The 27,876-nt window shown below is 34.1% G+C and overlaps 1 protein-coding gene across 2 annotated transcripts in view; it reads right to left on the reverse strand.

Moving 5' to 3' along the window:
* LOC126814580 (cyclic nucleotide-gated cation channel beta-3) overlaps window positions 1–27,876 on the reverse strand; it is a 163,414-nt gene that overhangs the window by 51,539 nt on the left and 83,999 nt on the right. For both annotated transcript variants that reach the window (XM_056099643.1, XM_050539823.2), the window contains one exon: window positions 25,635–25,857. In XM_056099643.1, coding sequence (XP_055955618.1) covers window positions 25,635–25,857 — 223 coding nt within the window. The remainder of the gene's footprint in view (window positions 1–25,634; window positions 25,858–27,876) is intronic.

Below are 27,876 nucleotides of genomic sequence, written 5' to 3' on the forward strand. Positions count from 1 at the left end.
TTGCCCACCTCCAACTTTTCCCCAAATTTTCGTTGGGCTGAATGCTTTTCACTACAGACAGAGGAACAAATGGTCATGTCTTTGCACTAAAATTTGTATGAGGTTGACCACCAAAATTTTGAGATACACAAACTTGAAGAAGCATATTAAAAACATGTAACTAGTTCCTGTACATATCGCCGTAGCTAACCTGATAACCCTCTTATCCTTCCGCCTCAAAATCATGAATATTTACCAAAACCTGGCAGAAAATGTTAATTCAAACCCTCTTCGTCCATTCTAGACCAAAAAATCAACAAAAATGGACATGCAAAAGGGGAGAAAAGAGAGAGAGAGAGAGAATTGCTATAAATAGACGAACTACAATTCGTGGGTACCGAGATGATGAAATTTAATGGTGGTCTGCCACCCTATGAAATGGAGTTATTTCCCTTTAATGCTTTGTACTATTAATTTTGACAAAATTCCAATCCAAGAAGAATAGAAGCCTATTCTGTGAAGGCAGATTAAAGTTAAATTTACACAGGCATATTATCTGTGGAAGGTAAATGGAAATATTTGGCATAATATTTTCTTTACTGATGTTTCTGAGTGATGGAATGTTTACTCAGTAAGGTGCGCCTTCCATCACTGACCTGCATGTCCTAATGTTTGAAACTGGTTTGGCTGAGAAATTTCATCAGGATTTTCTTGCATGGTTCCCTCTTGTGAGTGGAGCAGGACAGAATTAAAATGGAGGTCATGTATACGTGTAAAAGTACCCTCTTTTGTGTAAATATGCAATATGGCAAAGTTTCTATGACAATTTATGACAATCTTTGGCAAACAATTATTACCATAAAAATCGTTGGTAGAAGTTTTAGTTCTGTGCACTGTTACAAGAAAAATATATAAAAATTTGAGGTTATAATTTCTAAAAACAACAAGTCTTCATGATATACTCTTTCATATCAACATGAATACATATTGGGCCCTGCACTAAAAAGGGGCCCCACAGCTCACCAGCTTTAAAATTTTCCAGGCAATCTGGTAGCAGGGCTGCCTTGAGTGGCTATTTTCAGGTATTAATCAATTACTAATAGTGAAAGATATAGTTGGCCTTAAATGTAAATGACTAGTTAGTTATTCATATCCTGCAATGTTTTCATATCCTTTAAGTTCGGGCCTCCCAAATTGTGCTCCGCATTTTCTACAACTGGCCCTGCACACTACAATTTAATTCAATAGATGATTATAATAGCAAAAGATTGCACCAGGCCTTCCAACCAGTCTTTTTTTTTTTACAAAAAATAATCCACCATGGACTTTGTTCTAACTTTAACAGTAAAATTTGCACAAGAAAGTTTTGAAAATTGATAGGTTTGTTACTTATTATAGCCCTAATAACAATCCTCCTATATAATTTGGGATTCAAACATTCAGGTCTATAATATTAGGCACAATCAAGGGCCATAATTCAGGAAGTTACGATCCAATATGCGCGAATATCGAAAGGAACCAAGATCTTTGGGTTATAAACACGTATTTCAAGTTTCATACCTCTAAAGGGTCCACAACCTTGATATACCATATGTTTACACTATTTGTGTACGAGGGGCAGCCATTGTGTCCGGCAGTTTTGGTCCGATTTTTACGTAATTCGATAACTCAACCGACATTAAGGTGTAATGGTGATATTGTCAAACATTTTTTTAAATTGTTATGGTCCGATACATGCCCATATCGAAAGGAACCAAGATCTTTAGGAAATAGACCTATATTTCAAGTTTTGTCAAAATCGGATAAAGATAGGTTGCCAGGCAACGAAACATATACGCCTACAGCAGCTAAGTCGTCCGAGCAGTCAACAAGAGTTGTCGCATATTTTCGCATATTTTTTTTATTGTCGGTAATGAAACATTTATAATACACTAAAATCAGAAAGAGTAACAACTCATCAAGGAATTATCCGAAAATCATTAGAAATTGTTTGGCTTTTAGCTTTGCTCCATGCTAATGTTTAGTATATGAAACATTTAATATCATGGATTTAGCTGTTCAAGTAATCAAAATTCATTGAAAATCAACACACTTGTTCGTCTCAAGACCTTAAACTCTGTTTATCAATCTAAAGTCAATCGGATGATAACTTTGGTCTCTAGAGCATCCACAAGATTTTTCAAAGTTATCAAGGGCAATAACTCTGGTAGTAATTATCGAAAATCATTGAAAATCATGGGCTTCTTCGTCTCACGACCTTAAACACTGTGTATAAATTTAAAGTCAATCGGATATTAAAGCGTCCACAAGATATTTCAAAGTGATCAAGGGCCATAACTCTAGCAGTAATTATCGGGAATCGTCTCATGACCTTAAACACTGTGTATAAATTTCAAGTCAATCCTTTATTAAGTTTTAAAAAATGATCAAGGGCCGTAACTCTGGTAGTAATAATCCAAAAATCACTGGGCTTCTTCGTCTCACGACCTTAAACACTGTGTATAAATCTGAAGTCAATTGGATTTTAACTTTAGCCTCTAGAGCGTCCACACAAGATATTTCAAAGTGATCAATCAGATATTAACTTTACCCACAAGATTTTTTCAAAGTGATCAAGGGCCATGACTCTGGTAGTAATTATCGGATATCATTGAAAATCAATAGGATTCTTTGTCTCATGACCTTAAACACTGTGTATAAATTTAAAGTCAATCGGATATTAACTTTAGCCTCCAGAGCGTCCACAAGAATTTTCAAAGTGATCAAGGGCCATAACTCTGGGATAAATTATCAGAAATCACTGAAAACTAATAGGCTTTTTCGTCTCATAACCTTAAACACCGTGTATAAATTTGAAGTCAATCGGATATTAACTTTAGCCTTTAGAGCGTCCACAAGCAATTGTGGACACCGGACCGACGGGCGGAAGCGATGACAATATACAACCACATTTCAACCGCAACAGCATAATACGTCCACATGAAAATGTGGGTGTATAAAAAGTGGACAAAACAACATTTCTCGTTGTGTGAACACTATCAAAATTCACAATATTTCAATTCTAAATTATCCTACATTGAATTTCTTGAAATCTTGTGAATTGATAGAGGACTGTGTTCAAAATGGAATTTTTCGGCAATCATTTTTCTGAGCTATTCTTTCGACAAAATTTTATATGAATGATGACAATTTATTCAAATTAGAATCAATTCCATTAACTGTATATTTTGCTAGCAAGTTAATTTCCATGCCGTATCCATGTTAAGTGCAGACACACTCTGCAATATGGAAAAATATGTACACAAGAAATTTTATAATATTTCATTTAAAGTGGCATTATGTAATATTTAGATAAAGAGCTGGCCATTCCTGCTATAATAGATAGAGATAATGCAAAAAGAATATATTGAAAATTACATTCAAATTACTTTATTTTCAGCAATATGGAACCATATATCTGTACACAAGAAATTTTATAATTTTTTATTTAAAGAGTCATTATGTAAGATTTAGATAATGCAAAAGGAATATATTGAAAATTTCATTTAAATTACTTGATTTTGAGCAAAGTGATCAATAGTTGTAGTTTTGACAAGATGTGTGTGTCATCATCGAACTTAGTCAAGGTAATGATATAATGAATCTATACTCAGAGTTTCATCATTCTCAATTAACCAGGGGGGTTGGATGGCTGAATGGTTAGCGTGCGTGCTGTATCATAAAGTCTGTCATTGAGTCGACTGGCGTGGTTTCGAATCCCCGGTTGTACGTGGCAAGGAGTAGGGTCGCCTGTCCAACCTCGTGGGTTTTCTCCGGGTCCTCCGGTTTCCTCCCACTGCTAAAGACCCCTACGCACAAGCGAATTATGTAAATAAAATTAAACCATATGTTAGTCCCGAAATGACCTAGTTTGTGTCCAGTGGACGTTAAACCCCATTTCTCTCTCTCTCAATTAACCAGGGCCCGTAATCCAGAAAGTTATGGAGGCAGACCACCATTAATTTCCACATTGACTTCAATGTTAATTCTGGCCTCTTTGCCCACCTCCAACTTTTCCCCAAATTTTCATTGGGCTGAATGCTTTTCACTACAGACAGAGGAACAAATGGTCGTGTCTTTGGACTAAAATTTGTATGAAGTTGACCACCAAAATTTTGAGACACACAAACTTGAAGAAGAATACTAAAAACATGTAACTAGTTACGTACATGTCACCGTAGCCAACCTGATAATCCCATTATCCTTCCGCCTCAAAATCATGAATATTTACCAAAAACTGGCAGAAAATGTTAATTCAAACCCTCTTCATCCATTCTAGACCACAAAATCAACAAAAATGGGCATGCAAAAGGGGAGAAAAGAGAGAGAGAGAGAATTGCTATAAATATACGAACTACAATTTGTGGGTACCGAGATGGTGAAATTTAATGGTGGTCTGCCTCCTATATTTATGGTCTAGGAGGTCCACAACCTTGATATACAAGATGTTTACACCATGCGTACAAGGGGCAGCCATTTTGTCCAACAGTTTTGGTCCGATTTTCACAAAATTTGAATTCAACCATCATTAGGGTGTAAAGGTGATATACTAAAATGGTTTTATCAATCGGATAAAGATTGTGACCTCTAGAAAGACCACAAGCTAAAAACGCGATTTTTCATACAATCAGGGGCCATAATTCAGGAAGTTACGATCCGATATGCACGAATAACGAAATTCGAACTCAACCTTCATTGATGTGCAATAGTGATATATTTAAACCGTTTTTAAAATTGAATACAAATTGTGACTTCTAGCGGGTCCACAAGGTAAAAATGCAATTTTTTTAACAATCAGGGGCCATAATCCAGGAAGTTACATTTGGATATGTGCGATTATCAACAGGAACGAAGGTCTTTGTGATTTAACATAAATTTAAAGTTTCATCAAAATCTGATCAAAATTTGATATACCATATTTTTACACTATTAACGTACAAGGGGTGACAATTTTGTCCAGCAGTTTTGGTCTGATTTTCACGGAATTCAAACTCAAACATCATTAGGGTGTAACGATGATATATTCAAACGTTTTTTTAAATCAGATAAAAATTGTAACCGCTAGAGGGATCACAATCTAAAAATGCTATTTTTCGTACAATATATCAAGGGTCATAATTCGGGAAGTTACGATCTGATATGCACGAAAATCAAAAGGATCCAAGATCTTTGGGTTAGAAACATGCATTTCAAGTTCCATCAAAATCGGATCGAAATTGTGACTTTTAGAGTGCCTACAAGCTAAAAACATGATTTTTCATACAATCAGGGGCCATAATCCATGAAGTTATGTTCAGATACATGCTAATATCGACAGGAACCGAGGAGATCTTTGGGAGATAGACCTATATTTCAAGTTTTGTCAAAATTGAATAAAAATTGTAACCTGTAGAGTGTCCACAATAAAATTGTGGCTGGACGGCCGGACAGAGGCTACAACAATATTCGTCCACATGAGTTATCATGCCCCAAAGCATCAACCAATCAGATTACTTATCACTGCTTACCATAAGCAGACAATGTTTATCATCAAACTCCATCAAAGCATTCACCTAATGAACACCTACACCAAGTGTGAACATTCTAGCTAAATTAGAATGAGAGTTATTGTGTTCCAACGTCTCGACCAATCAAATTGCTTATCACTATGCTTACCCCGAGCAGAAAATGCTCATTATCGAAGTAATAAAACTATGCATCAAATTTCGTCACTCTCACTTAATTAGTACTAAAGTTATCATGTCCCAAAGCATCAACCAATTAAATTGCTTATTTCTGCTTACCCTAAGCAGAAAATGCTCATCTTCCAACTCCATCAAGGCATTGACCTAATAAACACCTATACCAAGTTTGAACATTGTAGCTCAATTAGAAGGAGAGTTAATGTGTTCTTAAGTCTCGACTAATCAAATTGCTTATCGCTATGCTTACCCTGAGCAGAAAATGCTCATTATTGAATTTAGTCAAGGTATTGAAGTAATAAAACTATGCATCAAATTTCGTCACTTAATTAGAACTAACGTTATCGTGTCCCAAAGCATCAACCAATCAAATTGCTTATCTCTGCTTACCCTAAGCAGAAAATGCTCATCTTTGAACTCCATGAAGTGAAGGCATTGACCTAATAAACACCTACACCAAATTTGAACATTCTAGCTCAATTAGAAGGAGAAATATTGTGTCCAAAAAGTGTGACAGACAGACAGACGGAAGAACTTATTTTAATAGTCCCCTGCTTTCTTCGAAAGGCGTGGGGACAACAAAAAAAACCACAACACAATTTATATGGAAAACAATCAATAGTTTATATTGATGGTAAATCTAGGCACTTTGAGGCTCAGAACTGAAATATATACTTATTTATAGTTAAATCATGTTCAATCTTTGCATTTGATAAATCATACATGCAGCCATCTATAGCTTACTGTACCCCACATTTCGCAATACAGTATTTGAAGTTAATGCGAGATAAACATAAGATATATTATTTGAGAGGACTGTATGTAATATATCTTAAGATTGTTTGAACTAACCAATATATTTATCTAATGTATTGGTATAATTTATAGTTGATTAATGACTAAAAATTGTTTTGACTTGCATACATGTACATGTAATGCTTCTTTAAATAAAACAGGGATAAAGGATCGTACATAGGGCAAGCGAAAGATTTTTCATTAGCCAATCAGAGGTGCATGGTCAAATCGTCAATGCAGCAGTTTTATCTGCGAATTTCCTTGCTTATAGCCACTTTCAGTTTGAACGACGGTTCACTAGGAAAGTCGAAGAGGTCAGCAGTCGACCTGAAGATGTGGTTTAAGAAATAATACATATTTGTTGGGGATGTTATTGAGTCAGTAATCTGATATCAAACGTGTCTAGATCATTATCTCAGAGGATTTGCTTTGGTCTTTTAATGATCTGTTTTGAAATGGTTTTTGACATTTGATTTCTCAGTCATAATCACTAGACATAAAAATTGTGAAGTTGTTATAATAATTGGTTTATGTGAGCACATAAATATATAGACATCAATATTTTCTCATTAGACAATTAACATCAAATTTCACACAGTTAATACAAAATATATCCATCAACACTGTTCAAGATGTTGACACAGATAATGGAATGAATTATGTCTCGAATGGATTTTCTTCATTAAAACTCAGAAAGCATTAACAAAATTCATTATCAATTTTTATACGCCCACATTTTCATGTGGACGTATTATGCCGTCGCCCCTGTCCGTCCGTCCGTCCACAATTGTTTGTGGACTCTCTACAGGTCACAATTCTTATCCGATTTTGACGAAACTTGAAATATAGGTTTATCCCCAAAAGATCTCGGCTGCTTTCGATATTGGCATGTATCGGATCGAAACTTCATGGATTATGGCCCCTGATTGTACGAAAAATCACGTTTTTAGCTTGTGGACCCTATAGAGGTCACGATTTTTATCCGATTTATTTGAAACTTGAAATGTAAGTTTATATCCTAAAGATCTTGGTTCTTTTCGATATTCGCGCATATCAGACCGTAACTTTCTGAATTATGGCCCCTGATTGTACGAAAAATCGCGTTTTTAGCTTGTGGACCCTATAGAGGTCATAATTTTTATCCGATTTAAAAAAACGTATTATTATATCACCGTTACACCCTAAGGATGGCTGAGTTCGAATTTCGTGAAAATCGGCCCAAAATTGACAGACAAAATGGCCGCCGTTCGTTCTCAAATAGTGTAAAAATATGGTATATCAAGGTTGTGGACCCTATAGAGGTCACAATTTTTATCTGATTTTGTTGAAACTTGAAATGTAAGTTTATAACCCAAAGATCTTGGTTCCTTTCGATATTCGCGCCTATCGGACCGTAACTTCCTGAATTATGGCCCCTGATTGTATGAAAAATCTCGTTTTTAGCTTGTGGACCCTATAGAGGTCATAATTTTTATCCGATGTAAAAAAACGTATTATTATATCACCGTTACACCCTAAGGACGACTGAGTTAAAATTTTGTGAAAATCGGCCCAAAACTGACAGATAAAATGGACGCCGTTCGTTCTCAAATAGCGTAAAAATAGGGTATATCAAAGTTGCCGGTTCCTTTCGATATTTGCGCATATCGAATTGTAATTTCCTGAATTATGGCCCTTGATTGTAGGAAAAATCACTTTCTTCTTAGCTTGTTCTCTATCCATCTCTCGAAAATGTGGGCGTATCCTGACTGGCAGGCGCTGGTTTCTGAAACTATTAATCATGAGCCATAATAAGTTGACAAAATAAGTTTATCATTGAATCTCCATGATCAAGTTAAAGATAAGTTTGCTAGTTCCACGGCAATAAAACATATGCTGTTTATAAAGGTTGTTGCCAAATAAATCATATCAATTGAGGCTGTCAAAAAGGATTTCGGAACTATTCCAGAAAGTTTATGGTAAATATTTTTTCTTAAAAACTCTGATTATGATCTCAATAATGCTGGCCTATAGAGCTTTATAAGTTTTTAACAAAAAGGGCAAATAAATGATTTGTTTATCTTTACTACTCGAGGGAGTCCTGGTCTAGAAATCCGTCATTTTTTGTGAGAATTCAAGAGGATTCTCTTATATGCAATCAGTGCAAATCCTTCGAATCATAATTAAAATACTGTCTAAAAAACAAAATTTTGTTTATTGCCAGTATCAGAAAATGTTGTAGCCAAAATAAGCTGATACGGCACCACAGCATTTCTTCATAACATAATCTGTAGTCTTTTCTCCATCACGTAACTTGGCAATAGTTTTTATTCATTCTTCGATGATAGACATACGGCACAATGATCACGTGACAACCATAACTGAAATTGCTATAAAATAAAATTCTGTATGACTATGATATAGCCTTCAATAATATTTTTAAAATCAAGCCTCTGTCAGCATGTGTATAAAATGAGAAATCATAACGGTAAGCGGTATTCAGAACTGGTTTATTGACCTAACTCCAACCAATATGTCACGTGTCATTGGAATTCGGCATTGGAGATTCTGTCGGGAAAATACCTACTGTTTCTCTCTCCGTGTATTTGGTGTTCTATCAGGGGATTATATTCAATGAAGATTTAAATTTACCTAACAAATGGTCAGTGAATCTGTCAATATACGATCCAGTTATTATTTTAATATCTACCGGTACCTGGAATTCACACGGATGGAGCGTAACGTGGAAGATGTGCGATTCGCAAACCATGCCAAGATCTTCTTCATTTGCTTCATGGCTTATTTTACTTAACCTATTATAAATAATCAGCAAGCTTTCTTTTGTTTTTTTGCCAGATTATCAAAATCACAATTAAATGTGCTAATTACTCGGATTATGAACCACATAACCTTGATTTACTAGATGTTTACACTATTTGCGTACAAGGGGCAACCATTTTGTCCAGCAGTTTTAGCCCGATTTTCATAAAATTCAAAGTCAACATACCTTACGTTGTAACGGTGATATATTCGAACGTTTTTTTAAATCGAATAATAATTGTGACCTCTAGAGGGACCACAAGCTAAAAACACGATTTTTTGTACAACCAGAGGCCATAATTCAGGAAGTTACGATCTGATATGCGCGAATATATTGAAAGGAACCAAGATCTTTGCATTATAAACTTGCATTTCAAGTTTCATCAAAATCAAATCAAAATTGATATACCAGATGATTACACTATTTGCGTACGAGGGGCGGCCATTTTGTCTGGCAATTTTGGTCCGATTTTCATGAACCTCAACCTCAGACAAAATTACGGTGTAACAGTGATATATTTGAACATTTTTTAAATCGGATAATAATTGTGACCTCTAGAGGGACCACAAGCTAAAAACGCGATTTTTCGTAAAATCAGGGGCCATAATTCGGGAAGTTACTATTCGATATGCACGAAAATAGAAAGGAACCAAGATATTTGGGTTGTAAAAATCCAAATCAGATGACAACTGTGACCTCCAAAGGGTCCACACCCCTGATACACAATATTTTGACACTATTTGCGAACGAGGGGCGGCCATTTTGTCCATCAGTTTCGGTCCGATTTTTACAAAATTCAGACTCAACCATCCTTAGGGTGTAACGATGATATATTCAAACGTTTTTTTAAATCGGGTAAAAATTGTGACCTCTAAAAACATGATTTTTCGTACAATCAGGGGCCATAATTCAGGAAGTTATGGTTCGATACGTGCGAATATCGAAAGGAACCAAGATCTGTGGGTTATAAACATGCATTTCAAGGTTCATCAAAATCAGATGAAAATTGTGACCTCCAGTGTGTCCACAACCTTGATACGCAATATTTTGACTATTTGCGAACGAGGGGCGGCCATTTTGTCTGTCAGTTTCGGTCCAATTTTTACGAAATTCGAGCTCAATCATCCTTAACGGTGATATATTCATATGTTTTTTTTTAAATCGGATAAAAATTGTGACCTCTATGGGGTCCACAAGCTTAAAACGCGGTTTTTCGTACAATCAGGGGCCATAATTCAGGAAGTTATGGTCCCATATGCGCGAATATCGAAAGGAACTGAGATCTGTGGGTTATAAACATACATTTCAAGTTTAAACCAAATCAGATAAAAATTGTGACCTCTACATTGTTCATAAACTAAAAACGCGATTTGTCGTACAACCGGGGGCCATAATCCCTGAAGTTACCGTCCAATACATGCCAATATCAAAAAGAACCGAGATTTTGGGGAGATAAACCTATATTTCAAGTTTTGTTGAAATCGGATAAGAATTGTAGAGTGTTCACAAACAATTGTGGAAGGACGAACGGACAGGGGCGACGACAATATACATCCACATGAAAATGTGGGCGTATAAAAATGAAGCATAGCCTATAGATAAAGAAAAGAAATGACAAACAAATGCATATGTTGGTTGTTTTCCTTCAATAGAAGGTCGATATCTATTGTTTGATGATTTTCCCTAGAGCAGAACTATCACCCAGTTCTAAATCTTAATGGCAAAAATGTGTCCTACATTGTGCATTAAACCCTGCGTCTCCATGATGTCCATAAATAGTTTAATCTATATGTTAGAAATTACCAGAATTTATCAAGGAATGTTGATTGAAAAAAAACAAAAAACAACCTCTTGACGCATGGAGCAATTACAAGATTTTAATGGCAGGGGCAAGAACTATAAAAATAACTAATGCACGACTTTGCAATTTGATACATGAGCATTCTCATACCTTTCCCCAGCAAGTTTGAGCTCCTATCTGTGTGGAGTGATTATAGGCAGTCAGGAGGACAGACAGACGTGACAACAATTATTATTATTATTACAGCATATTTATAGTGCACCCTTTCATATAACATGTTCAGGGGCACTTTACAAAGTGACAATGTAAATCATACATAAACAACAAGATTATGGACATGGTAACGATTGTATACGGAGTCAGTTAAAAGCCTGATTAAATAAATGTGTTTTAAGTTTTTTTTTATAATGGTAGATTATTCCATAAAACAGGTGCTTGATAACTATAAGAGCGCTGACCATAAGGGACTAGTTGAACAGTTTTGGGCTTTAAAAGTAGTTTATCTGATGTACGTAATGTTCGGCCAGGTGTATCAAGTTCTAAAAAATCTGAGAGGTAAACAGGAGCTAAATATTTATACATTTAAAATTAAGTAATAAAATCTTAAAATCAATTCGATATTTAACAGGTAATCAGTGTAAATTATTTAAAACAGGAGTTATGTTAAAGTTAAAGTAACAAGTCTAGCCGCAGTATTCTGTACTTTTTGTAATTTATCTATAAGCTTTAAAAGTAAACCAACTAAAACTGAATTAAAGTTATCTAATCGAGAAGTGACCAGAGAATTAACAAGTGACTTAGTGATCTCTACAGTTACACATTTACATATTTTACCTATATTTTTAATATTAAAATAGCACAATTTACAAATATTATTTACTTGAGCTCTCATAAGCATAAAACTATCAAAGATTGTGCCAATATTAAGAGCAAAATAAGATGAAAATATATCACAATTACCAATTACAACAGGGGGGTTATCATGTGCAGATTTACTTAATTGATGCCTTGAGCCTAATAACAAATATTCGGTTTTATAATCATTCAATTTTAGAAAGTTCTTTGACATCCATTTTCTAATTTCACTAATACAGTTCTCAAGTTTCAATTTTGATAAATTGAAAGAAGATGGACAATTAGGTGTAAATGAAATATATAATTGAGTATCATCGGCATACAAATGAAAGCTGAGGCCATATTTTCTGACAATATCGCCTAATGGTGACGTATAGAGGGTAAATAAAACCTTGGGGAACCCCAGATGACAAAACAGATTCAGACGACGATTTGCAATTAACTAAAATACACTGTTTTCTACCCACAAGATAGCTTTCTAAAAGATTTAATGCAGAGCCACAAATACCAAATTTAAATTGAAGTCTACATAGAAGAATGGAAGGGTCCACCGTGTCGAAAGCAGCAGATAAATCTAATAAAATTAAAAATGTACATTTTCTATTATCAATTTTCATTAAAATATCATTTGAAACCTGGGTTAAAGCTGTTTCGGTACTGTGAAATTGTTTATAAGCACTTTGAAATGGTTCATACAAACAGTTATCATCTAGATGGGCCTTTATCTGAGAAGCAATACATTTCTCCAATATTTTAGAAATAAAACTTTTAAGTTAGAGACAGGCCTGTAATTTTTAAAAACATTAGGATCCAGTGTAGACTTTTTAATTAAAGGGGTAACATAAGCTCGTTTGAAAACATTGGGATGATATACAAGAATTAATAATATTGGTAAAAACTGGAATAACTTCGTCTAGACAGTCCTTAAGAACAGAAGTCGGAACAGGATCTATTGAACAAGATTTAGGAGCAGACGATTTAATTAGCTTTAAAACAAAAGATTCACTAACCAAGTAAAAATTTTCTAAATAAACAGAATTTCCTAAATTATCAAAATCATGAGCATTAAAGTCAATAGTTTTAATTAAATCATCAAGTTCAGTTCGTATTTTCTGTATTTTTATTTGAAAGAAATCAGAGAATAAATTTGCAAGTTCAGTGTCATTATACAGCATTAAATATCATACAAGTTTTTTATACATCAGAATAAAAATAAAATCTCAATATTCGATGTCATGCCTGTTGCCTAAACTCAATTACATTATTATATTATGAACAAATCTAAGCAAATGAAGATCAATAGGATGGTTACATAATCTTTTGTAACTTAATTTAAACATTCTATAACCACAGTATGTGAATAAAATAAAGTGAACACTGTAGGAAACCACACTAAAATCAATTTAATCAAAATATGTTACTTCTAAGTACCATTATATAGCATTACCGCCATGTGTTTACAAACTAATTTATCTATAGGAAATTGAAGAGGAATTTAGATTAACCAAACATGGATTTCAACAAGACAATGAATTTCAACATGGACCGTATACTGTTCTGCAACAACTGGGCTAATGAAGACAGGCATACATTCATACACAATAAAATGTTGCTTGCACAGCAATTGAATTTTAACTATCAATGATTCATTTATGTGCACAGTGCATATGACCTTAGTTTTTCCGTCCCTTCGAGCAACTGACTCTAGACACTATTCTTTGCCAGCCCCTCCATCCCCTACCACTGACAAGGGAAACCTTTCTGGAAAATCAAAGGGACTTTCTTGGCCAACACAAGGATTGAACCTGGACATCCTGATTAGTGAGCTAGCCCCTTACACACTGAGCAACAATACGTCAATGCCATTCAAGCATAACTCTTTAAATAATGACTACATGTTTCTGAAACTTTATGCAATATTTTATATATGAATCATCTGAGATACCAATCTAATAACAAATATTATAGACTTGATATTCCATGAGTAATGATATTTACAATTTATGTCTTCTTTACCTTATTTGCAAGTGTTGTTTTTTATCAACAATATCAACATCCATATTTTGTTTTTATACATTCCCAACCATGTTTCACTTATAATAACACTATGCGAATCTATTTCCAGTTCCTGCCTTTTCCTAGTTTGGAACAAAACTACAAAGAAACCAAATTTGGCATTCCATATACTATGTGGAAACTATTGAAACTGCTTCCAAATTTGGCTTTCATTCCTTTTGACTGGACGGCTAATCTATAGAGATAATTTAATTTGTCATTAATTTCCGATGTGATGTAATCTCTAATATCACCAAACCATCTCATAATTAGAGAATGATTCCAAGGCTCAATTGCCCAAAACCCTAATATCGATCTGATCCATCATTTATTTGATAATTTTATATGATTGACGACACTTTGAGCGATTTGTCAAATGAACATCCAGACTAAAGCAAGCTCTAGTTTCATATTTATTTTATATCTTAATCTAACATTTGACTTGATGACTACCATTTATTTCTTATCAGCATAAGCATGAGGACTGGTGGTCAAAGTAATTGTGTATTTATAGAATAATCATTCATCCATATACAGTGTGGAAATCTTCATAGTCCTAAATATAGATATTTAATAATATTTCAACTTCAGCAACTAGTAGAACCACTATCAGATTTCTTTATCAGTTAATTAAAAGTACTACATTTCTCATGAAAAATTAAAACAAAATCAAAGACTGAAAGTGCTTAATATAACCAAAAATACCCCAAAGGCATTCTGATTACCTTGGGGATTTAATCTCATGTTTGTACTTCATTGGTTTTCTGTAGGTTCTCATAGCTAGTTGTTGCATACAGTACTGAAGAGATGGGTCCTAGTCGATACTAAACTTATTCAGCTGTAATTGTAGTAATTTTAGATTGGAAACAGAATAGGATTTCCTTATAAAAACACTCCTGTAGTTTAGATACCTATGGTTATGTAAATAGAAAAGGGATGTATATTAAGTCAGTCTAGAAGTTTATTTACTAGTATAGGCCAAATATATATAGAAACAAAACATTTGTCAACTCATTGCCAGTTATAGTACATGGTGGTGTAATTACAAGCATATCATGGAGTATGGCATCATTGCAACCACATTGAAATTGGCTTTAATAATAGAAACATTAAGAACAGATGGCATATACATGTATTTTTGAAAAAGTTGACAAAAATATGTAGTCTGGACAAGTTCTAAGTCAGCAGGCCACAGTTAACTCCATTTAAGATGCGCTGACACACGGTTTTATGTCCCTGCCTTTTAAATTACTAGGTCACTGTGTACAGGTCAAAGGCAATTTTTAAAAAATGCAAAGCTTTTTAATATCTCCACTGGTATATATTTATCAAATACAAAAATATTTTTAAATTATATTCTCTGACCGCCTGCAATGGCGTCCATTTGACACTTTACCTCCACTATTTCCATACAAATACGTAGAAATGCGTCCTAACTGTGGGCGCCAATTAATTTCGGAATATTCTGCATTGACAGTCATGAAATCGTGTAGCCGACGAATGTGTGAACTGTCTAATACCAAAACCTTCCTATCCTACATATTGTGCTGCACACAGCCAGACTTAAGAGTCAGAGGTTGCCGCACTCGAGGGCCAACGACATGCAATTTGCTTCAGCGATGTTTTTTGCAGTAGAAATCACTTAATCGAGCTCGATTACGGTGAATGGAACACCAGCCTCAACGCCACACAAAGAAAATCCTTACAATAATAGCCTTTTGAAGTTCTTAACATATGCAATTATCATAAACACACAAGTAAGAAATATTTTAGCACATTACTTAGAATCCCGCCATATGAGGAATACAGCGCCACCTCATCAACTACTTCAAGACAGATAACTCTAATGGGACTGCACCAGACAAATGTATTTTATTGGCTGAAATTTTTTTTCTTCTGATTATTGCGATTTTGGGACTCTTTAATGGTATCAATATACAGACATTGTTAAGGAAGTTGTTTTGCTTGTATTATAACCTTCACAACACAAATTACTACAACCAGCAGCTGCCTGGCAGGATATGTCCACATTTTCGAGAGGTGGATAAAGAACAAGCTAAAAAGAAAGTGATTTTTCCTACAATCAAGGGCCATAATTCAGGAAATAACAATTCAATATGTGCAAATATCGAAAGGAACCAAGATCTTTGTGTTATAAACTTACATTTCAAGTTTCAACAAAATCAGATAAAAATTGTGACCTCCATAGGATCCACAACCTTGATATACCATATTTTTACGCTATTTGAGAACGAAGGGCGGCCATTTTGTCTGTCAGTTTTGGGCCGATTTTCACAAAATTCGAACTCAGCCATCCTTATGGTGTAACGGTGATATAATAATACGTTTTTTTAAATCGGATAAAAATTATGACCTCTATAGGGTCCACAAGCTAAAAACGTGATTTTTCGTACAGGGGCCATAATTCAGGAAGTTACCGTCCGATATGTGCGAATATCGAAAGGAACCAAGATCTTTTGGTTATAACTTACATTTCAAGTTTCAACAAAATCGGATAATCCATGAAGTTTCGATCCGATACATGCCAATATCGAAAGCAGCCAAGATCTTTTGGAGATAAACCTATATTTCAAGTTTCGTCAAAATCGGATAAGAATTGTGACCTGTAGAGTGTCCACAAACAATTGTGGACGGATGGACGGACGGACGGGGGTGACGACAATGTACGTCCACATGAAAATGTGGGCGTATAAAAATTCATATAGATTTTCATTATTACAGACTCAATATATTTCTCTCCAAATGATCTTTCTAATGCCAGAGACATGATGCATCGCCAGAACCCCCAAATGGCATTGTAACAGATTCTTTAATCTAAAACTGAAGACAGTCTCTGTCATAACCAGATACTCAACTTGTCCCCTGGTAAAATGAATCGATGTGAACCCTGATGACAGAATTTCAGCCAATGGGTTTACCAATTGTAACTTTCCGTGTCACCTAACAATGATATAACCATATAATCAATATACAGCTTTGAAATCAATGAATAATTTCCCACAAAGTGTTTGAAAGTAAACGGAATCTGATTAATTGGTTTATCTTCAGTAACATATTGATGCCGTTATTAAGAAAATAAATTTGTAAACTAAGACAAATGAAGGTGATTTTAAAACAACTTGATAAAAGAGTAATCACAGATGGATTCAATTCATTAGCCACCATTTACCATCAGACACATAATCACAAGCTGAAAACCAGCCAAAATAAATTACTACCAAATTGTAATCGTGTGCCAAGTCAAGGTCCAATATTGATCTAAAGTAAAGTTATTTTGCCTGACAGCAGAAACCCTCTAATAAGCCAGTAATTTTTTATTTTTTCTTGATGGAAGATAAAGATAATGTGTTTGGTGTCCCTCCTGTTCACTGATTACCGGCTATAGAATCGCCGGTACTACAAAAAAACAACCAAGAAGCATTCGATTATCATCAATAATAACCTACAGTTTTGTGACAGTTATTTGCCCTCAGACATGTCATCACTCATAATATAAGACATTATCTGCTCAATTATTCAAAGAATAGCATGTCTAAGAGTCTAAATAAATCTAAATTTTCTTACATTCATATTACAGAACCATTATGTTCATAAGAGTTTTGTGGTTAATAAAGTCCGCTATTGAAAAATATGTATTAAACTAGCTGATATATAACAAATAATTGGCTTAGTGAAGCCACCATCAACATAAAACAAGCCAACAGTGAGGCTGATGTCCCCCACCAAAATCACAAAATAAATAGATGACACATTAATTAATAGCACATTTATTTTTTTCAAAAGTATCAAGCATTCAAACTGTTTATCAACCATACATTAAGTTTCATCACTCTCTATCAGATAGAATCAAAGTTATCTTGTCCCAAAGTATCGACCAATGAAATTGCTTAGCTCTGCTTAGCTTTAGCTCAAAATGCTAATCATTGAACTCAGTCAAGACATTCACCTAATGAACGCCTACACTAAGTTTGAACATTCTACCTCAATTAGAAGGAGAGTTGTTATGTTCCAAAGTCTTGACCAATCAAATTGCTTATCGCTACTTAGCCTAAGCAGAAAATTCTCATCATCGAACTTAGTCAAGGTAATTATAATGAATCTATACTCGGGGTTTCATTACTTACTTTATTAAAACTAAAGTTATGGAGCCCCAAATCATCAATCAATCAGATTGCTTATCATCGAACTCCATCAAGGTACTGACCTAATAAACACCTACACAAAGTTTGAATGTTCTAGCTCAATTAGCAGGAGAGTTATTGTGTTCCAAAGTCTCGGCCAATCAAATTGCTTATCGCTCTGCTTACCCTGAGCAGAAAATGCCCAGTATCGAACTTAGTCAAGGTATTGATGTAATGAAACTATACACCAAGTTTCATCACTCTCACTTAATTAAAACTAAAGTTATCGTGTCCCAAAGCATCAACCAATCAAATTGCTTATCTCTGCTTACCCTAAGCAGAAAATGTTCATCTTGGAACACCATCAAGGTATTGCCCTAATAAACACCTACACCAAGTTTGAATATTCTAGCTCAATTAGAAGGAGAGTTATAGTGTCCCAAAAAGTGTTATGGACAGACAGATGTGCGGACGGACGGACAGACAGACAGACAGACGGACGAACCCATTTTAATAGTACCCTGCTTTCTTCGAAAGGCAGGGGACAATAAAAGTTATAACGAAAAAACAAACTTGGCTCAAATTTCCTTTTCTTTCAATTGCACACAATTGATTGATATTTTCAATGTTCCTTAAAATACATGATAAAAATTCAGGTTATTAAGGATTTAACACTTCAACATGCAACTGCCAAAGGGGGGTAAAAGCATACATGTAATGCAATATTAAAATGTATTTTATTACCAAGTTTTTGTGAAGTATCAAATTTCAGTTCAGGTCTGTCATTGACTTGAGTCAACTTGGTTGTATGTGACAAGGAGTAGGGCGCCTGTCGAATCTCGTGGATTTTCTCCGGGTCCTCCGGTTTCCTCCCACTGCTAAAGTAAAGACCCCTACGCACAAGTGAATTATTGAAATAAAATTGAACCATATGTTAGTCCCGAAATGACCTAGTTTATGTCAGTGGAGTTAAACCCATCCCTCTCTCTCTCAAAATAGTGATGAGAGAAGTCTTAAAAACTGCAATTTCCTGATAATTGACCAATCCATACAGGGGCGTAAATGATATATTCCCAGAGGATATATAGGTGTATATAAATCAATATGAAGATATGAATTTCTTTACAATCAGCCACACAATTTATGAGGGACTTTAAAAATCTAAATATGTTCAAATAAAAAATATTCTTGTGACTTGTGGAGCATTTACAATGGTATGTAGACAGCGGGACGATTTACCCAATACTACCCAATACCACCCGAATACCACTCAAATATCACCACATACTTCCCAATACTACAACATAATGGTGCCAAATGAGCATATTACTTGATTTTTTTTCAAAAATAGTGAGACATATCGTGGGAAATGTACTTCAAATGTGATTACCGATGTCTGGATGTTCCATTTGCCTCCCTATATCACCCAAATCAAGCAAATAATAACGCAATACTACCAAATACTTATCAAATACTACTTAATTCTACCCAATATTATAAAATACAAACCTAATAGGTCAATTAGCAGCACATCAATATAATAATTGCAACGAATATTCGATAATTTACAGAAAAATAAAATATTTACGCAGTTATCTCCCTTTACAACCGACAAATAGATTTTAGATTGCTGCTCAAATTAATCATCTTGTTGGGCTTTGCAGTTTGTTTCCAAGACAAAAAAGAGTTTTAAAAGAAGTTAACAAAGATTTAAAAATGCATTAAAATAAAATCAGTTTATAAAATAAACAGCCAAGCATCCAAATAAAAGAGTATTTTAGAGGTTGATATAAAAATGTTAATTTAACGGTCTCGTGGCCTACTCAAAAGTCTTCTTAAATACTATAACTATTTCTTCATCCTGGTGATTTTAGTATGATAATGTGCTGTCTACAAGATCATGCGGTCCTGTAAAAATCATTTGGGTATAATATTTCAGGAAAGCACACAAATTTATCTTTACATCTGTCTTAGTTTTAATGACTTATTAACGTGTCTTCTTTGTCTTTTAAATGATTCCGGTTCCATACCAGGTGCCTTTGAAAAAAAAAAACCCTTTTCAAACTTTCACCGATTCTTCGAATATCGACACTATTGAACAAATTCTAAGTATTCTACAGTATATACCCACAGGTGACGATGTCGCGGTGATGTCATTACCACCTAAATAAATAGACACGGTCACCAGTTTCATCCCACATATGTATATGTTTATATTTATTTTTTATTTTTTCATGTCAAAGATTAAGTTATTGCGATGTTTTAGTTTAAAATTAACAAAATTGTACATGTTTATTACAAATGTGTAATGCTCTACTCGTATATACATTATACATTCCACTTAACAATTAATCAATAGGGTTAAGATTGTTGATTGGGTAATCAAGTTCTGGTTTATTTATATTATCAAAGAAACCGACAGAGCTGTAACATGCCGCAAATGATAGTTTTGATGAACTGAGAAGTGTGGCGTCAAGAATTACAAACAATCGACACTAACTAGGTAATTTCGGGACTAACATATAGTTCAATATTATTTCATTAACTTGCTTGAGCGAAGGGGTGTTTAACAGTGAGATGAAACCGGGCTACCCGAGAAAACCCACCTTGTTTGACAGACGACCTTATCAAGTGGTAAGAGATAGATGGGTCATTTTGGGAATAAAATATGGTATATCGTCATACTTGTTTTTCTTATTTTAAGTTTGTCGCTTGGAAAAGAACTGCAAAGCCACAGAAGATGATTAAACCGAGTAGCAATCTAAAATCAATTTACCGGTTGTAAAGGGAGATAACTGTGTAAACATTTCAATTTTCTGCAAAATATCGAATATCCGTTGCAGTAATTATACTAATGTGCTGTTATTTGACAATATTAAGTTGTTATTCGATCATATTTGGTAGTATTTGATGAGTATTTGGTAGTATTGGGTTATTATTAGCTTTTTTGGGGTGGTATAGGAGGCAAATGGAACAGCCAGACATCGGTATCGCATTTGAAGTACATTTCCCGCGATATAACTCTCTATTTTTGAAAAAAAATCAAATATGTCAATATTGCATCATTATGTTGTAGTATTGGGTAGTATGTGGTGATATTGAGATGGTATTGGGGTGGTATGGGTGGTATTGGGTAGTATTGGGTAAATCGTCCCACCCGCATGTAGATAGGTCTCATAACTTTGCCAAAAATCTAAATATGTACAAATATAAAATGTTTTTCTTTCTTGAAATCATTTGCACCTGTTTAATATAAAGACACAACTCAACATAATATTTGCCTACTAGTACTACAAGTATTAATACAGTTATAACATTTTTAAAAACCTTTAACAGAACTTTAAACATTAGAAATCTTCCCAATAAAACATAATTCACAAACCATATTGAATAAAGTGAAAACAAAACAGAAAACCTTTCTCAAATATACTGGCTGTGTCAATCAATATGATTCCAATATTTTCCAGCGCTACTAAATTAGATACATAACTATATAAAAAGATCACCTCCATTTTAAACAATTCCATTAGGTGACCTTTTATAAATAAGTCTGACTGTACTTTCCTTTTCGATTCAATTATATCAGAAAATATCAATCACTATTATCTAAAAGCGGAATATTTTGTTTAAATACATTTCTTTCAATAACATCACATTTTTTTATCTATTTAATCCCTTTTCTAACTAAAATCGTCCTGACATCTTGGTGTCAATGGATTGTAAAAATAAATGTCAGTGTTTGTTAATGCCTCATGTACTTTACATTTGGTGATCAAAGAAAACACACTCTGTGGAAGAAAATGGTAAATTTAGGTATGAAAAGAGAGTGTCCTTTATTTAACACTGGTATTGGAATACTGAATATAAATAAAACAATTATTAAAGGGATTTGATATGAATATTACAGGGATTTAATATGATTATTAAAAGGATTTGATATGAATATTACAGAGATTTAATATGATTATTAAAGGCAATCCAATCAGTGGTTGTGACAGACATAATACTGTATTCGCTGAAGATTGAAGGTCATTCTCAGATGCTATGACATTGTTCTGTGGCAGGTACTTTTAATATGTTACGAATATGCATTTTAACCTGCCAAATTGCTGACCTATCAATTCAAGACTATGTAATATTTTCTACCAATCACATCCTAGTTCCCATCAATGATATAATCATAGATCAACAGGATAATAAATGTTGTCAGATTAAATTGGCTGAAATATATATTGAACATAAACCCTTTCATACCAACATGAGGGCATGAATATACAGTAGAATCTGTATTAAGCAGCCACTCAAGGTAATTTTCATGACTGGCCGCTTAACGGGAGTGACCTCTTAATAAATAAAATCTCAGTGTTTGTCAGTGCTGACATCAAGTAAATTTTATGCTTGGGTGCATTATTGCGAGCAAACATCAATACAGTGGACTCTGTCACATCCGATGTCTGATCACTCCAGATTGCTGTGATATCCAACAAGATTTTCATGTCCCGATTTATTTCCTTATTAATTCAGCCAAAAAATCACTGGTAAATCCGGATTCTGTATGTTCCGGATTACGACATCAATCAGCCGTCCCGTCACATAATTTCCATTGAATCAACACTGTATAATCCGTACTTCAAACGGTGGGTGTGACGCATCCAATTATCGGTGAGATTAAAACTCAATGGGTGTGAAGCCAGAAAAGATTAACAAGAAATCACCAATCAATTATCGGTGAGATAAAACTCACAAGCGCCGGTCTGTGTTGATTACTTTGATAATGTTATAAATTCTTTGTTGATTATTTTACAATTTATAATCTCTTGTAAGAGTGCGCTTGGTATTTGATTTTAGTTACTCATGTCAAATACCGCGACATTATATAAAAATTGCAAAGCGTGCCCGAACAGATTTGACATTAGATGTAAAGCGGCAACTTATAGCAGATTTCGAGAAAGTTCCACGACCTGCGCAGAGCTACAGTGTCAGACATATTAAAGCGTAAAGATGATTTTATGAATATATTGTACGCATGCATTGTTATTGTTAATTATTTAATGTAATAAAATTTTGAAAGTACAGAAAGGTTTATCATTTTTAAAGGGAATAGCATTCTGGTGATTCGAAGCTACAATATAAAAATACTTCCGGTTTTCGAAGTTACAGTATTTCCGGTTTTGGAGAAAGCTCGGTATTCCGACACTCTGTGTGATCCGAAATATTGTACACTGTACTTGCATCGGTAAATTTGGCCGTCGCTGAAACTTGCTTAGAACAAAATTTCTTTGACTCAAATCTCTGATATATCTTCTGTAAACGTGTCATTTAGTACCAACATTGATACTACTGTCAACCATTGTGATGTATTCGATAATATTTATCCATTTTTGTGAAAACAATCCATGAATTAATTTTATTTTTTCCAAAACGCACATGTCCAAAAAACCTTCACTGAATTTGTCACCGATTTTCAGGGGGTGTAACTCTTATATAATATAGGAGGCGCTAAAACTTCTGTTTAGCAACAAAGCGGCAATGGAAAATGGATACTAAATGACTGTGACAAAACTCAGCTTTGATGGCACTTTTAGTTCATTTAATCAGTATCAAATAGTGTTTCGTTACGTGTGAAAACAATGATCGGGGTTTGTCATTTAATTAAACAAAAGATTGATTAACAGATAATCCCGGGTTTATTGTTATTTCCACAGTTCGTTTTACCTGATCGGTGGGGGATTAGGTAATTAACTATTAATCACGGGATTAGCGGAGGTGCTACGAAGTACAACAAGATGGTATCATTCAACAATGGCCGTTGAATAAGCGCTATTTTGCTAAATTTTTTAGTAAAATAGTGACCGCTGGCCATGTTAGAGTAGTGACCGTTGATTAAAGAGATGGAACAATAGAATTTCTACGGGGGGAATTTCTCGTGACCGCTGAATAGGAGTGGCTGCTCGTACAGATTCTACTGTATTATCATTTTCCGCACCCGCACTAGTCACACACTTTTTTGACAATATAACACAGATCTAAAAATAAAATGTAGGACTTTGTTACCCTCAATCATGCTTTGGGCTGTTGTTTGAAATTATAACTATAAAATAAAAATACATAGTCACCTGTGTTCAACAATTGGCATATATCTTTATTAATGGTATTTGTAATCTTTGAATTGCTTTCTTGACAATTCAATGATGTGCAAATTCCAAATGTTACACAGACAATCCAACTAGAGTTGAATAAAATGTACTTATTTTTGCTTTTTGTTGAACATTTGATAAATAGCTATATTATAAATTTTGTTAGTGTTGATGTCTTAATAGCACAAGAGCTGGCTTCCAGTTCAATTTGTCATTATGGACTCCAATGGAGTGAATCTATCATTCAATCACATTTATAAAGATATTCATAAAACCAACAATTCTAATCTGAAACATTTTGTTGAAATATTTCATATGGTAAGTCAAAATGTCAGAATTTATATACTTATATATCTAACAAACAAAATTCAATGTTTTGAAATCCTTAAAGAAGAAAAGATGAAATGCATATATTAGTGTCTCGGAGAAAGGCAACTTTTTTTACTTGAATAAATCAGAACAAGTACCACCATCACAGAATTCCTTTAGAGAAACTGAACAGATTTACAGATGAACACATAAGATGTGATAAGTTGGGACCAAATTCACAAAGCATTCTCAGACTTAAGAATTTACTCAACTTTCAATCAATGAGAAATGTCTTTGATCCAGAAACAGAAAACTTTGCACATAGTTTCTTATTGAAAATATTTATAAAGGGCTATATTTTAGTTAAAATAAGGCGAACGATTTTGAGTAAGTTCTTAACTTAAGTCTGAGAATGCTTTGTGAACTCGGGGCCGTGGCTGCCAACAGCATTATAGTGAAATCATTGAGTATATTCTCAATAGACCTGTATAACATATAATTCCAAACCAACTGCAAAGTGCAAATATATACTTTCAGACCATAAACAATACAAAGTAGTCTTACCAAAAAGCATATAGAACACTTTTAAGTTCTTCTTATTAAAGTTTTAATTGTTTAGTATTAAAGAACAGTTTCAAGTTCTTCATTTTTTATTTTAACCCTCTAGATAAATATCTCATTAATGTTTAAATTATAACTATCTAATGAACACTTCTGAATTTTAAATTTTGTTCTGTTTAAAGGAGAATTTCCATGTATTATACTCCTGTTGGTGAGTTGGTGACAAGCATCTTTAATCATGATTATAAACTATTTTGGCGAACAATATTTTGAGTTAAAATTTTCACACAAGGCAAATAGACATTTCATCTGCATAATTTAACAATAATTTCTTTAAAGACCAAGTGAAAACTGGGACTTCTTTTTCTTACCGGTACTTCTCCTTATTTAGAAAATGATTATTGGCCTTCTCGCATACTGCAGCTTTAAAACATATTATGTTAACAGGTCAAAGACCTATGTTACCAAAACAAGTCTTACCTTGAAAAAGAATCTGGGTCTCTACGTTGTTGTCTTGGACTGGGAGACAACAATAAATCACTGGTGCTCCACATGGAGTGGGTACTAAGCATACCAGGACTAGGCACAGGCTGATGAAATTTCGTTTCTGCTGTAACATTGTCAATCCTTAAATCTGGTCGACGGTGTTTTGAGGTAGTGGACTCTCTACTCCATAAAGATGTTATACTTGATCTTCTCGTGCCTGGAATTTACCATAAAATACAATAGTCACATTAATCATTATAGAATTGTCAAAATTGTAATTAAAACTCTTCTAGAACTGCTGGTTTGATCTAAATGAAGAGCAGTGAAGAAAGTGACACATTTCCGCTTTCTGAAAGAAATGGCTTATGTTATTATAAAAATGCATGTTTTATGCTCCGCTATTGTATGAAATATTACCATCCGTAGGTATTGGAGAATATCCTGTATCAAGATATGCATCAGGTGGTTTCAGCATTTTCATGTATATTATCCGTCAGATTTTTACTGTAGCACATATTTTATATCCACTTGAAAAACATACATCCTATAAACAACAAGGGCAGCAAATATCAAATAATAGCAGTATTGCCATGCTGTCTACCAGTCCCATATCCTGACTTGATTAGAACTGAATTTGTCATTCATTAATTCCAGAACATTGTCAGTATTATACAATCTAAAATTTGATGAGGACAAACAAGAGATGGTGGAAATAATGAGGAATTTGATTGTCTTAATGTCATTATTACATGATTATATACACAGATTGTCAAAGATTGATAGCGATTAGCATGCAATGAACTAAATAGACTCAAAATGACGTCAGTTTTTCTAATATAACAATGTAATTAACTCAACTTGTTTACTGTAGCAGAACTGCAAATAATAGATATAAAAGTTAGCAATCAATCAATGCTCACTAATCATCTTATTGTCTTTTTCATATAATATCTAATATTAGTTAGCCCAGTCAACCAACAAACAATCTTTAATGATTTTATAATATACAATCACAATAATATACTAATAATTTTAATGAAACCATAGTTGTGATGTCATCCTCTTTAAATCCCCAAGTTTTTTCAAAGTAGTCAAGAGTAGTAACTCTGGAAGTAATGACTGGAAATAGTTACAAATCAATAGGCTTCTTCTTTAGGTGATCAAGAGCAATAACTCTGGAAATATTTATCAAAAAGCTTTGAAAATCAATAGGATTCTTGGTCTCGTGAACTTAAAGGGTGTAAAGCTCTAACTCAATATTATACAGAGATTTCAACTTTACAAACAGAATTATTTTGGTTCATTCCAATCAAGACTGTTGTTGTTATCTTAACCGTGAATATATTTAACACATGGAACAATTTTAAAACCATATCCTAGCATGTACGCTATGCTCTGAGGACGATCTTAATGAAAGGCCTTAATGAGCAGCATAACCAAGTGCAAGCGACTGTCATTCAATTTGGACGAACATAACTGATCAGAGATTTCCATGAAAGTTCTTAAAAGATAATATCAATTTCATACAGATCAAATAACTTTTGTCATAAGGGTGTTCATCAAAGAAAAGCAATGGCTATATAGAAACAGATATTTGTTGAAATTCAATAGGCTCCTTCGTTTAACTAGTTTAAATAATGCATGTAAATGTAAGACAAATCGGATGATAACTTTACAAGGTTCTAAAAAGTGACACAAGGACCATAACTCTCGAAGAAATTAATGGAAATTGTTGAAATTAAATAGGATCCTTCGTCTCACTTATATTAACAACATACATATAATTTTCAAAATGATCAGATAATAAATTTTAATGTAGTCTGTAGAGTGTTCACAAGATGGTGGATGGCTCGACGGATAGATCAGCATATTACATTAATATGTGCTTTTTGACCCATTTCCGTCCATTTTAGGTTCCAAAGTACAAAGGACTCTGTCAATTACAACATGTGAGAGTAATGGGGTTTAACGTCCACTCGACACAAACTAGGTCATTTCGGGACTAACATATGGTTTAATTTTATTTCAATAATTCGCTTGCGTGTAGGGGTCTTTAGCAGTGGGAGGAAACCGGAGGACCCGGAGAAAACCCACGAGGTTGGACAGGCGACCCTACTCCTTGTCACGTACAACCGGGGATTCGAAACCACGCCAGTTGACTCAATGACAGGCCGTATGACCGTATGATACAGCACGCACGTGCTAACCATTCGGCCACCCCCCCCCCCCCCAATCG

Source organism: Patella vulgata, chromosome 3 (assembly GCF_932274485.2).
Source record: "Patella vulgata chromosome 3, xgPatVulg1.2, whole genome shotgun sequence".
NCBI classification, from domain to species: domain Eukaryota; kingdom Metazoa; phylum Mollusca; class Gastropoda; family Patellidae; genus Patella; species Patella vulgata.